The sequence below is a fragment of the Seriola dumerili genome, unplaced genomic scaffold (genome assembly GCF_002260705.1).
Source record: "Seriola dumerili isolate Sdu_G_001 unplaced genomic scaffold, Sdu_1.0 BDQW01000056.1, whole genome shotgun sequence".
In the NCBI taxonomy this organism is placed as follows: Eukaryota; Metazoa; Chordata; class Actinopteri; order Carangiformes; family Carangidae; genus Seriola; species Seriola dumerili.
The window spans coordinates 1,801,855-1,819,787 of NW_019174311.1; the positions used below are offsets into that span (position 1 = coordinate 1,801,855).

Consider the following 17,933-nt stretch of genomic DNA (forward strand, 5'->3'; position numbering starts at 1 on the left):
TGCAAGCTGCGCTGCTCTGTTGTGTTTTATAGGGCCAATGATGTAGAGATTCAGTGTGTGTGTGTGTGTGTGTGTGTGTGTGTGCATGCATCTTTATCCCTTCCTTCCCATTGGCTGCTGAAAGTTGTTGGAGCTTTTCCCTCTCGAATAAGAGAAGGCTCCAGGAACCTATCGCTGCTCGCGACCCGTCCCCCCTCCTCGAGCCCGCCTGGCCCAGACTTGTCCGGGAGACAGTCGGAGGAGTCCAGCCTTCACACCGGTTAAATAAGCTGGTGTCAGAGACGGAGCAGCTCCACACTGTGAGCACATTAGCAGTGTAAGGACTCACAGTCGGCTCCTCACATGAACCTGCTGTTCTCTCTGGATGTGTCAGACATTTTCTCCCTTCAACACTCTGTGACCAACACGGCACGTGAACAGGACATCTAGAAACTTGTCCATCTTTTTTCTTTTCTTTTCTTTTTGTCTCTTTTCTTTTTTTAATGGTACCATGTCGTCTTTGCCAGGAACGGTACCGCGGATGATGCGCCCGGCTCCCGGACAGAACTATCCCCGCACTGGGTTCCCTCTGGAAGGTAGGCATGAGAGCAGCAGCCGCTGAGGGAGCGGCTTTACCGCGACCCATGGGGCCTTTACACCGGGAGACAGGACGTCTGGAGGGGGCAGAAAACTCTAGAGCTCAGTCTGACAAAAAGACCCTGGACTGTAGAGAAGGGTTTCACATCAACAAGCCGTTTCACACAGTAAAATGCTCGTTCGTTTTCTGAACAGCACAGAGCGCTAAATATTAGGCTAAAGGTCTCAGGCTTAGCTGCTCTTCATTTATTAACCATTTAACAACCAATTTAAAATGAGTCTAAATCTAAGAGAGTGTCGAACCTGAAAAACGGAATTTCTGCAAGTGTCCTGCGCCTGGAAATTTAAACACACAACAACGGAGAACATGATGTGATGAAACCTCCTCTACAGGGTCCACGGCTCTGAACCAAACACCCACCTGTCTCCACGATTTAGGCCTAAATGTCCGTTTAATGAGAGTCACTGATGCAGTAACAGTGGGCCTACATCAATATATTCAGGTTACGTTCATTTCTCCAGGCCTACATTACGACCAGGCCTTTATTCATTTGTTAACTCTATATTCATATGGCCAGGCCTGTATTACAGTCCAGTTTTATGTAGCCTACACACAAACACAATAACTACACACACACACACACACACACACACACACACACACACACACACATATATATATATATATATATATATATATATATAATACTATATGAAATTGTGAAATGTTTCCCTCGGTGTCTCCTGCTGTCCCCCACAGTGTCCACTCCTCTAGGCCAGGGACGGGTCAACCAGCTCGGAGGGGTCTTCATTAACGGACGGCCGCTGCCCAACCACATCCGACACAAGATAGTGGAGATGGCCCACCATGGAATCCGGCCCTGCGTCATCTCCCGGCAGCTGCGGGTCTCCCACGGCTGCGTCTCCAAGATCCTCTGCCGCTACCAGGAGACCGGGTCCATCCGGCCCGGAGCGATCGGAGGCAGCAAGCCCAGGGTGAGAGGAGCCGGCAATAATAGCCTAATAATAATAATAATAATAACACGAATAATAATAATAACAATAATAATGATGATGATGATGATGGTGGTGATGATGATGATGATAATAATAATAATAATAATAACAATAATAATAATGATAATAATAATAATAATACAAACGATAATAATAATGGCAATAATAATAATAATAATAATAAATCAAGTAAATGAAATGAATGAATGAATGAATGAAATGAAATGAAATTCATTTCTTTCTTTCTTTCTTTCTTTCTTTCTTTCTCTCTTTCTTTCTTTCTTTCTTTCTTTCCGTCTTTCTGTCTTTCCCACTTGCAGCAGGTGGCCACGCCGGACGTGGAGAAGCGGATAGAGGAGTACAAGCGGGACAACCCCGGCATGTTCAGCTGGGAGATCCGGGACAAGCTGCTGAAGGACGGTGTGTGTGACAGAAGCACAGTCCCTTCAGGTGAGGCCTCCCCTGGTAAGCTGCGTTTCATTCTATTTTCATTTTACCGCCATTTTCCGATTCACTTGAATAAACTTAAATAATAAAAAGAAAATTAAGGCCGAGGTTGTTGAGAAATGAAGGCCGTTATTCTTATTATAATTAATAATTTACTATAATTAATAATTATGGCTACAATTAATAATCTATTATTATTATTATTATTATTATTATTATTATTATTATTATTATTATTATTATTATTACTGAGGCTGCCTGTGTGTCCGCAGTGAGCTCCATCAGTCGTGTACTTCGAGCTCGATTTGGAAAAAAGGATGACGAGGATGAGTGTGATAAAAAGGATGAAGACGGAGAGAAGAAAACCAAACACAGCATCGACGGAATCCTCGGCGACAAAGGTAGGCCAGACCCCGGTCAGACCCCGGTCATGACCCGGCCCAGACCGCGTGAACAGCTGCTGGTTTCCCTGCTGTCTGCGCCATCATTTGCGCACAAATTGGTGTTAAACGGGCGTTTAGAGGCGGCGGGTCTTCCTGATCTCCCAGCAGACACAGCGGCCGCTTAATTATTAATGATGGGGACCCGGCTCCCGCGGTGCTGTTAAACGCTCCTTTGAAAGCGATGCTGACAGATGACCGATGTGCCAGTCAATATCAATTACAGGCGGCCTGACAAGGACAAGAGCGGGGGCCGCCGGGCCGGGGGCCGCGGCCTCAATCGGCCTCACATCGGCCTCACAGCGGCCTGTGAGGAGCGGGGTGTGGAAGATTTGATTTGCGTCGCAGACACCGCAACAGTTCAGAAAAACAGACCCCGAGCCAAAGGACAGAATAAATGTTTAACATATATAAACAAGAAACGGAGCGGCCTTGAACGTCTCATTCACACGTTACTGCGGCCTGAGCTTTAATGACTCATTTAAAACAATTAAATCCGATCTGAAGAAATATTTATGAAGCATTAATCATGAAAATGATTTAATGCTACCTTTAATGAACGTTTCTCTGAGACTGTAATTATATATGCTGGTGTTTAACAGCATGTATGTGTGTGTGTTTTTCTTACGGTGAAAAGGCTACACGGGCTTCTGTTGCACCGGTTTTTGTCGAATCTGGTTTTTGAGGCCTGTTTGATGGATCAGCTGTTCGTTCATTAGACCTGCGGTGTTCCAGACCTGTCCTCCTGTTGTCGCTGTTCACAGATCAGCCTCCGTCTCTCTGTCATCCGGCCTGGCGTCTAATAATTTGAAGACTTAGCCTATTACAGCTGGTAATGAAACCGGTGTGTGTTGAATAGGCGTCTGTGTGTAATAGCTGGCGGGCATGGTAAGAAATATATTTATCCCCTATCAGCCCTCACTCTCAGTCCCGGGCTCACGCGCCCTGTTGAAGGCTCTAAAGCAGATTAAATTGAGCCTTTTATTTCTTTTCACTTTCATCTTTCAGCCGCTGACTTCGTGGTGTAAAAGCCCGCGGCAGAACTCATGCGATTTGAAGGTTTCCTTTCGTGTTGTTTAGATTGTGTTTTTAAATATTCATTTCATTTGTTTCTGCGGGATTGATTTTGGTGGCGTGTTGGCAGAGAGAGAGAGAGAGAGAGAGTGAGAGAGAGAGAGAGAGAAAGAGAAAGAGAGAGAGGACACATGGATGAGCTGCTGTCTGTCACAGGACATATGTGTTTGTGTGTGTGTGTGTTTGTGGGAAAAGAGTCAAGTATTTCAACTGCACAACCTTTAAAATGTTTATAATGATAGAAGAAAATACATTATAATTAAATGTTTATTAATGTACAAGCGGCCCTCTGACTCTGTGACAAAACATAGATATCAGAAATGACTCCACATATATTCAACATATATACAACATATATGCATCATATCTCTTGTATCTTTCATCACTCTCAGTTCTATAGACAATGTAAAATCTAGATATGGATACAGTGCAGTGTAAATATGTGACTGTAAGCATACTGTCAAGTGTTTGTTAATATATTCATCCTCCACATATGGAAGCTGCTGGTGTGTATCAGGTCTGCTGCTGGTCACATTATAAACTGTGTCTGTGACAGATTCACTGTCTCTTCCTCTGCTCCTGAAGGCAGCAGTTAGTCAGTGAGCTGCTGCTGCTGCTGCTGCTGCTGCTGCCTCCTCCAAACAGGCAGAACGTAGAGTAGAGAGGAACAACAGAGTCAGTTTTGGAGTGCAGGGTAAGCCTGGCTGAGAGAAAAGAAGGTCGACAGTGAGGATGGAGAGAGGACTTCAAACAAATCCAGTGGAAGTGACAAGAAGCAGCTTTACGGCGAGCGCAGGCTGTGGGAACTTCTATTGCAGCTATTAATAACACTTTTCCCCGGGCAGCCGCGCTCGCTGCTCTCCATCTGCACTTTCTCCCAGCTATTTTGCCGGGTTGAAATTGAGGGAGACCCAAATGTTGGCTGGAGATAACACAATCATCACAGCCTTGGTCCTGGGCTGTGCATCTGTGTATTAAAGTGGGATTAACCTCCCCTCTCCTCCCGCCGCCACCGCCACTCACCAAAAATTCACATTTTTAAGGGACATATTAAAAAAGAGATAAGGGGCTGAGAGCCCACGTGCAACACAGAGCAGATATCATCATCATCATCATCATGATAACCATGCTGACTCTAGAGACAGTTGGAGGTGTTTCACAGACACTAAAATTATAAAACTTTATTTAATATTTTCATTTGTCTGTCTCAGTGTTTCAAACAGGAAGTTGTTTAAATGTGACGGGGATTTGTCTCTAAACATGAAAACAGCCGACAGGCAGAAACGGCCATCTTTGTCTTTGTCTCATCAGATTTATTTCAGAAACCAATTCAGTCAGATCATCCATCACAGCATCAAGCAGAATAAAAACACCTGCACCTCTCCGTCTTCACCTTTCTACCAGCTGACTGATAATCGTCATCACAAAATAACAATGTGAACAATTCTTTAATCAAAAAATGATCACAGCAGCCAAAACACTTATTTACGCTGTGTCAGAATAATATCTAGAATATCCGATTCATTTAAGCTTTTTACTAATAAGTCATGTGATCATGTGGAGGACGTCAGCTGGGGTCAGGGTCAGTCAATGGGATTTTTTCATCCATTAAAAAAGTCTTCTGTGGACTGACAGTGAAATGTGAAATGAGCAGAGACGCGTGGCACAGAGACATCAGGTGACACGTATGGGAATCTGTTTCAGTGGAAGTGTGGAAGTTGAACTGAGGACAGGATGGAGAAAGGAGTTGAGGACAGGAAGTGGAGACAGTGAGCGGAGAAGGTGGACGAGGACAGTGGAGGATGACAGGAGGAAGCAGCCGGAGCTCAGAGGTTCTGATCTCCTGCTGCTGATCAGAGACGTTTGTGTTGATACTGACACAATGAGATTCATCATCAGCTGCTGTCAGTCTGTCGATTAAAGCCTGTTTACCACATGACACCAGAACACACATCACACTTCAATCACAGCAAAACACAAAAAATAGAATTATAATAATAATACCCAAATGTAATATATGTGCATATATTGAATTTACATATATGAAATATACATTTATATTTTATATGTACTTACTTTCATATGTTGACATAGATATCTAGCCTATACAAATATATACATTTATTTGTGTATGCTTATATTGTAGACATTTGTTACATAAATATATATCCATCCCAAAACCTGTTAAAATATGTCCATATTAAAAACAGTAGAGTCCAAAAACCTGAGACACTTTCACAGAATGTGAAGAGACATTTTTAAAATTTATGAGAAATAAATAAGAAAAACATTAATAAACATAGATTTTGTATGTAGGTAGACATGTATGTTGTTTTAATAAACTTGCATAAATAAATTAAATATATGATGTTAACACATGTTAATTTGTACATAACATGAAAGAACATGGAAAACGTTTTTACATAGAAAACAAATGTGTTCTATGGAAAATTTCAGCACATAGATAGTTTTAATATATATGCATGTATACATTTTATTACGGGCACTTCATAAATTTTATAAACGTATATCTTCATATATCCAGAGAATGTATATATGTGATAATAATATATCCCCTTATAGGTGACATTTATTGCAACATCACTCTCGATATAGGGACAAATATGTCATGTATTACATTTTGGTATGGGTAATAATAACAATGATGATGATGATGATGATGATGATTAATATTATTAGCAGCAGTGCTTTCCTCCATCTCCTCATTCATATGATTTATGAATTTTTTTTGACCTGCATCAATCAGCTGAATCACTGATGATCAGTCTAATGAAATAACTGCAGCTCTCTGTGAGTTTTATTCTGAAACTCTGTGAAAGGCTCTCAGCTGTAGTTGTAGTAATGAAACCTTAGACCCCAGCTGATTGTTGATTTCTCCCCTTCCATTAACATTTCTGTCAGGCCTGACCTACTTGTTGATTTCCCTTCGTGTCTTGTAGCTCTCTGGACTTCTCAGCGATGTCTTTGACAAAACAAACATATATAAAGGCGAGCTGCTGGACTGGGAGGGGGCTTTGAATGGGAGAATAGCAGCCCACTTCTTTGCCATGGAGTGTTCAGTAGCCATCCCTTAATCCTCCTTTCATTTTGCCGACAAATGCCAAGAATCTTGTCTGGCGACCCGTTGGGAAGCTGATCAGCCAACAAAAGAGGAGCAGCGCACAAAGAACAAACAGGCAGACCGGGGGTGAGGGCAGTCAGAGCCTCGGGCAGCCCATTAACACCCCATTTGCAAAGGATACACACAGCACAATGGCAAACAGAGAAATCACAACACATAGCACAAATAATATGGCAACAACAAATGAATAAACTGTCAACACTTTGGTTGGTCTTTAATTGAGCTGAGCCCTCACGGCCTCTCATGGTGAAGCCCATGATTCATGTCGCCTGCTGCTGTCTGACGCTGAGTGTGTGCAACACACACACATTACACACTCACGTCTTAACAGACCATTCAGAGGCTGAGCTTTGTCCAATCATACAACTTTATTTCAAATGAGCAGAGAAAATGGAAAATATAGCAGAGGGTGTAAGAGGTTCACTTCCTGTGATTGGTCTGTAGCTGCCACAGCGTCAGGATTTGGCAGAGACACATCTACTTTAATCCAACTCATCTGGCCCCGGAGCCCGTTCAGGGGCCTCCTCCTCCTCCACCTCGCTGCAGGATCAAACACACACTCCTCCACTAAACGCCGCTCTGCTTCATGAGTCTTCAGCTTTGCTCTTTCATCACAGAAGAATTTATTTTTACACCAGAGACAGAAGCATTTGTCTCTTTAATTAAATACTGGATCAGATCATCTGCATGTTGTCACGTCGACTGTAGATTACGTGTTGATTTACATTATCTTGTCACTCGCTGTTCAATAGGACGATACAGTACAGCCTCTGATCCCCGAGAGGTGGAGGAGTTTCAGAATAAAAGAACAAGGTCTCCATGCTTTAAATTATTATACTTCTTTAAAAAACCCAGCTGAATTATATTTTATTTATTTATTTAGCTGCTTTTTTCTGTTAATTATTTTTTTAAAGGAGTGTAGAGACGGTGAAGACAGAGCTGGAGTGTGTATAACTGATTATTCATATTAGCAGTGCGTGTTAGGACGGTGTGCTGGAGATGGCTGGAGTGACTGAATGCAGCTCTGAAATCCTGATTGAAATTTCCATACAGAGGTCTGTGTGCGTGGATCTATTAGATGGCTTATTCATGGTCTTCTCCATCAATCCGTGGAGGAAATCACATTCACCAAACGCACCCATCCAGTGTAATTGGCTAGAAAATGACCTTAAATATACAGAGATTACTGGGGCATAAAGGCCCGGTAATTTTGGGGGTGTAGAGAAAATGTTCACGCTGCTGAAAGGTATGAAAGTGGATTAATGGCCATTTCTCCGTCACTGCATTAAAATAATTTGAGCCACATATTTAACACACTCTCAGGCCAGGGAAGTGAGAAATAAATCAGGGAGCAGAGTGTGAACACCAGCTCCATGGATCAGCTGATCTCACACAAGGTTCAGGAACACTTTATTTTGAAATGCCTGGTTCCTTCTGACAAAGAGTGTTAAAGAACAGGAGTGTGGGGATGAAGGGAGGACCTACTGGGCCTTTTACAGGAGACAGACACTGAAGTATGTTTGTAGAGTGTGTTACAGTCTGATCATTACTGAGTGCAGGAGAAAATACAGCTGTTTGTTATCATGGAGTAGAAAACAAACGCACCATTGGCAAGTGCACAGCTACTGACAACCTGATCAGTCAGGTGGAGCAAACACCTGATAAGGAACATCATCCTGATTATATTCATTATATTATTCTAATTCTGTTCCCCGATAAATACACAGGAAGAGGAAAGGTTATTAACCTGTTCTCTGTATCTAATAAAATAATTAGAGTGTAATGTATTTCTAAATGTCCAGCTGTTAGCTCTTAGTCCCACAGTTATTTACATTACCATCAATTAGAGCTGAACAATTTATAGAAATATCATCAAAATCACAATATGGCCAAGTGCAATATCCAAAGCACAGGAGCTGCAGTTTTTTGATAAAGGTAAACAACAGACCATTACAAATGAGCGTTATAAACAAAGCGTTATAACTGAAGCAACTGAAGCGTTATAAATGAATTATTATAAATGAATTGTTATAAATGAAGTGTTATAAATAAAGCGTTATAAATGACGCATTATAAATGACGCATTATAAATTAAGCTTTATCAATGAATTATTACAAATGAAGTGTAATAAATGAATTGTTATAAATGAAGTGTTATAAATAAAGCGTTATAAATGAATTATTATAAATTAAGCTTTATCAATGAATTATTACAAATTAAGTGTAATAAATGAATTGTTATAAATGAATTGATAATGAAACGTTATAAATGAAACGTTATAAATGAAACGTTATAAATGAAATTTTATAAATGAAATGTTATAAATGAAATTTTATAAATGAATTCTCACAATGAAGTTATAAATGATTTATTATAAATGATTTATTATAAATGAAGCATTATGAATGAAACGTTATGAATGAAACGTTATAAATTAAGCATTATAAATTAAGCGTTATGATTGAAGCATTATATCAAAATCTGTAATTGCAATGATAATAATAATGATTGCAATATAATTTTTTTCACTATCAGTGGGAACAAGGAATTATTTTATCAACAGCTGATTCATGTAATGAAATAGTAAATTATATTCATAAAATGTTCCTGAATGTTTTATTCTGATGATAAATTTGTTCCCTCAGAATGTTTTAAATGTTTTGAACAAACGGCTTCATATTTGTACTCAGGCCCATAATGAACATAATGAATGTGGCGTCAGCTGAGCCTCCAGAACATCTGTAATACTGATCCAATATATCACAGTATCTTTATCATCAGCCTATTTTATAACCTCCATCATCTGTCTGCATGTGTGTGTGTGTGTGTGTGTGTTTGATGTTGTCCTGGTGAAATAGGGGAGGGAAGGAATTTCTGTCCTCTGAAGGGCACAGACACTAAAATCAACCTGCTCATCTACTGTGTTAACAGATGTGACAGTCAAGTCTTCAGCTGAGTCAGTAAAAAAGAGTCTGAGACTCAACCTATTATAGAACTGTGTTGGAGACATATTCTTATTCTTATTCTTACTCTTACTCTTATTTTTATTCTTCTTATTTTTAGTTTTATTCTTATTCTTATTTCTATTCTTTTGTTATTCTTATTTCTATTTTTATTTTTATTTTTATTTTTATTCTTATTCTTATTCTTGTTTTTATTCTTATTGATTCTGCCAATTTCAAATTTCAGTTTCAATTATAAAAACAGTTTATTATTGTATTTATTTTACATCAGGGTGAAATGAGGATTTTGTCTCTAAGCTGTCATACTGTTTTACTGTTTATACTGACACATGTAGTGTTATAATATTTCTGGTTGTTATGAGTGATGCTGAATCTGAGAGAGGAACTGTTTTGTAAAAATACTGGATTTATAGATTTGCAGTTCTTCTTTTTTGTATCTATGTGATGAGCCACATTTACTTTTCAGGTTTTTAATACATACGTTAACAAACACACACACACACACCTGTCTGTGAATCCATAGATCATTTTCCAGAAAACACCATCATGATATTGCAGAATAATATTTGGTTAAACAGTAATAATAAGGATTTTTATTCTGAGCTGAGTTTAGCATCATGAGCCAAACTGTATGTGTGGAAAATTAACAGGATTTACAGGATTTACATTGTTAGATGATCTGTTTGCAAATTATTTTAATTCAGCTTCATTTAAACGATCTAAACTGATGAATGTGATCAGCTGCTAAATGTAAAGGCGAAAACGTTGAGTGTGGTGTTGTTGAATGTATCCTGAGGAGGACGACCTTCCTCACTGATGAGAGTGTGATCAGTGTGAGTTCAGCAGCAGTCAGTGGAACAGGTTCATATAAAGACCTTGTTTGAAGAATCACCCTGTTTCATATCTGAGGCCCCAGAAAGTGAGAATGTGCTGGTCAGACAGACAAACAGTTAGTGACAACAAAAAGAATCTGAACTCGACCAGGAGGCCTGCTCTCCTATTTGTTCCTGGATTTCCTATTGAAGGAGTTGATGAACTCCTCCAAGTTTATTAAAGAGAAGAAAAAAAGATGAACCAAAGGCTCGAGGCGAGCAGGCTGACAGTTTATAAAGTGGCGGCCATTGTGGCCTGAAGGCAGATGCATGAATACCTCTGAATAGACTCCCTCAAAGTGACACGATTGAGCTAGACAACAGCAAAACATTGAAAGGAAAGCTTCTCCTCTGTGAGCTGAGCTGAGCGGCATTTCTAATGCTCTGGCTCTGAATGGATCTACATCTGCAGGGGGAGGGTCCGCCGCCCCCCCCCCCCCCCCCCCCCCCCAAACTTAGACTGCTGTTAGGCTGGAAGTAAAAACGTCTGTAGTTGCTGCTGCTGAGAGTCATGTAGTGTTTCCCGATGCTGAAATGCTTTCACTTCATCTGATGAAAAAAGGAAGTTAAAGAGGATAAAAACAAATAAACCCTGGAAAAAGAAAAAAAGATTTTATTTGTACAGAGACGAAGAACATTTATATCGTCTTTATAAACGTGCCAGAATGAAGTTTACTTCACTGAAACTAACAATAAAAATACGATGATATTTGAACATTATTAGATGTGTTGTTGAAATGGCTGCAGTTCTTTTAATTAACATTTTGGGAGCTGTGCTTATAGATGAGAGTCAGCTGTGCTCATCAGTGTCACATCTCTGTATGTAAATATGAAGATTCTGCCAGAGCAGGTTAGCTTAGCTTCTCATAAAGACTGTGAACAGGGGGAAACAGCTAGCTTGGCTCTGTGCACAGAACCCACCCACGTCTCTGAAGCTACGTTTCTGTATCTGATCAGTTTAAAGCAGAAAAAGACGACAAGCTGTAGGTCTACATGCTGGTCTGGGATCAGTGATTTCCTGGAGTCTTACATTTGAGCTTCTCCCTATAAGAGGACCTCGAGTTAAGATTATTTTGTCAGACTATAGGAAATGAACGGAGTGGCAAAGGTGGTAAGGGGTGCAACATCTGTGCAGTCTAATGTGATGATAATATTAATATTAATAATAATAATGATAATAATAATAAAAATGATGTAATAGTTCAGAGACTGAAACACAAAACAATGGAAGTTAAAGTTAAATCAAACTTTCTACCTTCTTTGCTCAGACCTAAAACACACTGTGTTTGCACAGTCACACGTTTCTTCAGCACAGACATCATCAGGCCCAGAGCTAACTGCAGCTCCTTCAGAGCTTGTTGTTGTGAGCCTCTGTCTTCAGTCTGGTCTTCAGTGAGACTCTTCTTCACCAGAGAAAGCTCTTTGGTTGATTTTGGCTGTATGTTCAGGATCAGGTCCTGCAGAGTGATGACATGTGGTCCAGTGCCCGCTCCTGTAGACCTCTGTGTTCAGCCTCCTGCTTCTGTCTGCTGTGAAACCGTCAGTAAATATCAATGGAGCTGTAACAGAACCTCCATGTTTGACAGAAGAGGTGGAGGCTGTGAGTCATGCACTGTTCCTGTTTTCTCCTCACTCTTCCTATCGTTTTTTTCCAGTCAGTCCACAGACTGGTTTACTTACAGTATGTGGGTTTAAGTGAACTGCAGCCTGGACTTTGTGTTTCAGAGGTTTACCAGAGGTTTGAATCTTGTGATGAATCCTCTGAGGTTCTGGTCTTTTAGTCTCCTCCTACAACCTGGAGACGGTTCTTCAGATGCTCTGCAGTCATAACAGGGTTTTTCTCCACAATGCAAATGATTTTCTTTTTTCCACAGGACTTGTGAGATTCTTTGTCTGTGTTGAACTGGAAACTCACTAACTGCAAGGTTTTGACATAGAACAGATGTTAATAAAATTCACCCTGCAGTGTTTCTGCTTGTGTATAAATGTAGAGCTGTGTTGTTAACGAACCGAACTAACGAACCAGTCACAAACCTGAACAAAATGCTACAAAATATGAAGTCAGTGAGACGTTTCAGCTGCTGGTGTCTGCGTTCACACAGATCCTCCAGAGTGGTTGAGAACATATGAAAAGCTGTGCAGTTACATATCAGCAGATGAAAACTCACCTATCCTCCATCTCCTACAACGCATCAGAGAATTTCTAAGCTTTTGAACCAGAGAAGAGTCAACAAGCACAGATCACTTCATTTTCTCTGCTCTGCTCTGATTGTTAATCTACTTTCTTCCAAAATAAGATTATTCTATTGCTCTTTAAAACTTCCTGCAATTGCTTTCTCTAAGCCTGCAGCTGTCCACTGAGGGCTTTGCTGTGTCGAGTATATCTTAAGAGGGCCTCTTATTATTATATTTGCTCCCAGCTCTAATCTTTATCAGTATTTATATTGACAGTCCGCAATTTTTGTTTATGGCTATTTTTTATCTGCTAAATAAAGACACATGTGTGCCAGAGCCTGTGGAGGAAAGAAGATAAAGACTTTGCATTAATAGCAGTTTGCTAAGACATAATGCCTGATAAAGCAGCATCTTTGTGTGGGCTGGATTGAGTTCAGAGCCAGTTCTACGCTCTCTCTCCCGCAGCTCTCTGTCTGAGGCTGCACTCAACTGTTCCTCACAGACAAACAACAAAAGTTGGGATTTCTCAGAGTTCCTACATCTTCTGGAAAATATTTGATCCATCATTGTGAAAGTGCCTACGTTGCACACGCTGCACTCCTGCTGCTTACTGTATACTTCTGCTGCATTAGTTGTGACTAAATACCATTGTGCGGAGCTGTGTTGGAACAAAGGCAGGAACAATGCTGAACAGTTTGAATGGGAGTGTGAGCAGAGGCAGCGGCGGCGTCGTGCCGCTGGTCTCAGCTTCAGCTCAGTTTTGCCCATTTGGGCTTGAATTTGAGGCCTTTGTTGACGGAGCAGCTCCTTGTGCCAACTGGCAGATTTCATTTCACTTTCTTTTGTGTTCTTGGAATAATTTTTAAAACTTTGGCTTTAGCCTCATTAGTCGAGTGTTCAGACCTTCCGTATTATGGAGAATAAAAATCTGCAATTCAAATGAAAACATGCCGTTGCAGCAAAAAAGAAGTGAACCTGTAGCTGATATCACAGTAAGCTGCGTTATAGAAAAGAGATTTAGTGACTGGAAACCATCAGGATGGACTGGGAGCTGCTTCACCACAGAAACAATCAGCAGAGGAACATATGTGTGTTTACATTTTAATAGGCTAAACACACTGTGTACCAGTGCACACATACAGGTTCCGTCTGGCTTCATGTTGTGATCCAGCTGATGAATATAACCCCCCCCCCCGTATGTTCCATTTGACCTCTTTAATTGTTAAAGTGCTCGGCTGCTCAGCTTCACTGACTCAGTCTGTGAAGAGTGCAGCGGGGCTGGTTGTGCTCTTTCATGGCCAGTGGCCCCCTAAAGGCCCCCCCTGAACCAGGCTCCTGGTTCTTTAAGGTGAGCCCATTTTGTCACTGAGGCAGCTGACCAGTAAGAGCTGCACAAAGGACTCTCAGAGCCACTTCCACTGAAGTCTGTCCCCACGTACTCATGTGTGAGCTGCTGCTGAGGTCCCAGTCCCTGTCCCTGTCCCTGTCCCTGTCCCGGACTCTGTCTCTGCCTCTGCCCCTGTCCCTACCTATGTCTCTGTCTCTGTCTCTGACCCTGACTCTGTCTCTGACTCTGTCTCTGTCCCTGTCCCTGACTCTGTCTCGGCCTCTGACTCTGTCCCTGACTTTGTCTCTGTCCCTGACTCTGTCTCTGTCTCTGTCCCTGTCCCTACCTCTGTCTCTGTCTCTGTCCCTGACTCTGTCTCTGTCCCTACCTATGTCTCTGTCCCTGTCCCTGTCCCTGACTCTGTCTCGGCCTCTGACTCTGTCCCTGTCCCTGACTTTGTCTCTGTCCCTGACTCTGTCTCTCTCTCTGTCCCTGACTCTGTCTCTGTCCCTGTCCCTCTCTGTCTCTGCCCCTGACTCTGTCTCTGTCTCTGTCTCTGTCCCTGTCCCTGACTCTGTCTCTGTCCCTGACTCTGTCTCTGTCCCTGTCCCTACCTCTGTCTCTGTCTCTGTCCCTGTCTCTGACTCTGTCTCTGTCCCTGACTCTGTCTCTGTCTCTGACTCTGACCCTGACTCTGTCCCTGTCCCTGGCTCTGTCTCTGTCTCTGCCTCTGACCCTGACTCTGTCTCTGTCTCTGTCCCTGATGTTGTCAGCTAATCACATTTGACCTTTAATCTGGTACATCATGAGCTTCTAGGCTGTGACCAGACAGTCTGTGGAGTTGTGCAGCCGCTGGTGATGAAGAGTGTGAGCAGTGATGATGAGAGCAGGTGGGTTTAGTCCTGGCCTGCAGCTGAGCAGGTAGATCCTCATCGGACACGTCAGAACAGATATGTTCTTCAGCTGTGAACATGTGGAGCATCAGCAGGTTCAGCTCAGAGTCAGTGTGGTCTGTATGCCTGGTCAGCGCCTGAGCAGCAGAACTGAAGCAGATCCTGAGTCTAATTATACTGGAACTAATATGATTTTCAAAATGACCCATAATTAGTTTTCTGCAGCCCCTCAGTCTTTGTCCCCATGTCTTGGACAAAGGGGGAAGAGAACTGTCAGTATTGTGTTTGTACAGTTCTACGACAAGACCTGGGTCATCCACCTGTCTGCTGAAGGTGTTGCTAGGATTATATCCTCCAACCACACACATAAAAGACCAGGTTCAAGCTGAGGTTAGAAAAAAAAAAAAAAAAAAAAAAAAAAAAATATATATATATATATATATATATATATATTGTGCATGAACGCATTCAATGACGTTTCCATAGACACGGCCCAGGATGTCTGGTGCTAGTGGTACAGATGGTTTTAAATGTAACTCATGTCTGAGATTCTTCAGTGGTGTACAATAATTCATTGAATAGCGGCCTATTTATTAAAAACTATGAACGTGAACTAGTTCATTTTCATCTGTATGAACTGAACTTTGAACTCTATATATATGTATATATATATATATATATATATACACATATATATTTTATATATATATGTATATATATATATATATTTATATATATATATAGTAAATGAATGACAGCCAGTCTGACAGACTAAATGACAACCAAACAGAAACACAATAGTTCATGTCTTAAAGAAAAGTCAGAGCTTTATCATAAAGCTGGAGACTCAGAGGGACACAGCTCCCACTGATCGAACATCCTCAAAAATATAATTAGGTATTAATGTGGTGATAAATCTCTCCCTGGAACAGGAAATGGAATTATAGCCTCATTATTAAGTCATCAGAGTGTCTATAATTGTTTAATTAGATTTGTTTTTTAGTGTGTGTATGTGTGTGTGTGTGTGTGTGCGCGCGTGTGTGTGTGTGTGTGTGTGTGTGTGTGTGTGTGTGTGTGTGTGCATGTGTGTGTTTGTGTGTGTGAGTGTGTGTGTGAGTGTATGTGTCTGTGTGTGTGTGTCTGTGTGTGTGATCTGAGCATGGATGCGTTTCTATATGTCATATTCACTGTGCAACAAAACCAGGCTTTTGTGTGGAACCAGTGTTTGTTATTGATACTGCAGCACATTTGCAAACCCTATGTGTGTGTGTGTGTGTGTGTGTGTGTGTGAGGAGCATTCTCCTGATAAGACGTAGCATGCCAATCGAGGGATCTGGTGGAGACAAAGATGAAGTCCAGGTTTAGCCTCTCTATCGGCTCTAGGCGTCTGTCTCATTACCATAATCTCTCTCTCCATTATCAGCTGCAGAGAGTGGCCGACCCTCCTGATCCACCGGCCTGTCAAACTTTATTCTCCTCCATTCTGGGGATCCTTATTGTGCTGCCATCCAAAGCAAGTGTGGAGCTGCTGCTAACATGCGATACCAAACCACCAGTGCAGTTCAGTTTGTCAGCCCGGACACTCTGCTCCACTTTCATTTACATGTCCCATCACGTCCTCAGCTCTGCTTCCACACCCACTCTCAGGTGACCCAGTTTTTACAGTCCTTACTCTGACAAGACAAACTGAAGGAGAAAAAAAATTTACTATGATATATTATGTGTATAATTTTTGTGTATAAGTGCTAATGAAAGTGTTTGTAAAACACAGGGACACACAGGGTTCTGTGTTCAGCTGACACTGTTCTTCTATAATGAAATATTAATGTTGAACTGTGAACCAGTCAGAAATAAATCTTTTCAGTCGTCATGTATAACATTGTTCTCAGTTACTAGTGTTATCTACCACTAGCATTTATTATTACTATTATTATTAATATTAATAATAACAACAACAACAACAACAATAAAATTAATAATAATAATAATAATAGCTCATTTTTTGTACTGGTCTGTGCATGTGTATGTTCCACATTGTCCTCCGCTGTGTCCCAGGGACACCTGGACGGATAAAGCAGAACTCTCTGCATCTAGATAAACAATCTATTTTTATATTGAATCTTTGATACTTATAAAGTCTTATTCTGACAGTTGACAAATCAGAACCAGAACCCAGAACTGCAGAACACACAGTTCAGAAAGAGGACTACTAAAAACTACTATAACTAGTAATGCTAAATTCAGAGTGAGTGAATAGATAAATCTTCATCGTGTGAGATCGAACCTCCAGGTCTCCTCAACATGAGCACACAACATGAGCAGGTCCTGTCTCAGAGTCTTGTCCAGATGAGGTCCTGCAGAAAACTGAGAAACAGCCTGAGGAGCAGGTTCTCATGGAAACAGAGTAGATGACATCACATGTGGTTGCCGGGTCAACAGAGGGATGCAGATAAGCAAAAACCAAGATTGCGTGTGTGAACTGGCTGGACATGTGTTATGTGCGGGAGACAAAACTGTAACAGGAGGGAAACAAAAACAGACTTTGGCATCACAGCAGCTGTTGTCAACATGAGCAGCTTGTTCCTGGTGTGAACGAGGCTGCAGAGCTGAGTGACAGAGGTGAAACACATGTCAGAGCGCTGAGGACGCAGCTTTTACAAAAATATCAGTGTGACAAATGATGAAATATAAAAAACTGTAAAAATAGGAAAAGCAGCAGGAGCGAACACACACACACACACACACACACACACACACACACACACACACACACNACACACGTCAGAGCGCTGAGGACGCAGCTTTTATATTGTCCTCAGTGTTTATTCTCTACACTCCACCAGAAATACTGTAGATACTATAGAATTAGTGTCAGTATTAGGGCAAGGTTTAAATTTGATTGATTCCAGTTCTTATGGATTTCCTATTTCGATTCTAAAATGATAAAAGAGTTCAGAAAAAACAAAAAAACAAAAATTCTTTTAACATAAATAGTACACATTAACA

At 41.1% G+C, this 17,933-nt stretch overlaps 1 protein-coding gene across 3 annotated transcripts in view; it reads left to right on the plus strand.

Moving 5' to 3' along the window:
- The first annotated feature begins 485 nt into the window (after positions 1 to 485).
- The window catches only part of LOC111218918 (paired box protein Pax-7-like), a 62,555-nt gene continuing 45,107 nt past the window's right edge, over positions 486 to 17,933 (plus strand). The window contains exons 1-4 of one of the 3 annotated variants that reach the window (XM_022741395.1): positions 486 to 575; positions 1,337 to 1,572; positions 1,914 to 2,058; positions 2,313 to 2,441. In XM_022741395.1, the coding sequence (XP_022597116.1) occupies positions 491 to 575; positions 1,337 to 1,572; positions 1,914 to 2,058; positions 2,313 to 2,441 (595 nt within the window). In that variant the 5' untranslated portion in view covers positions 486 to 490. Of the gene's footprint in view, positions 576 to 1,336; positions 1,573 to 1,913; positions 2,068 to 2,312; positions 2,442 to 17,933 lie in introns of all 3 variants that reach the window. The other 2 variants (XM_022741393.1, XM_022741394.1) reach the window with 2 other exon arrangements.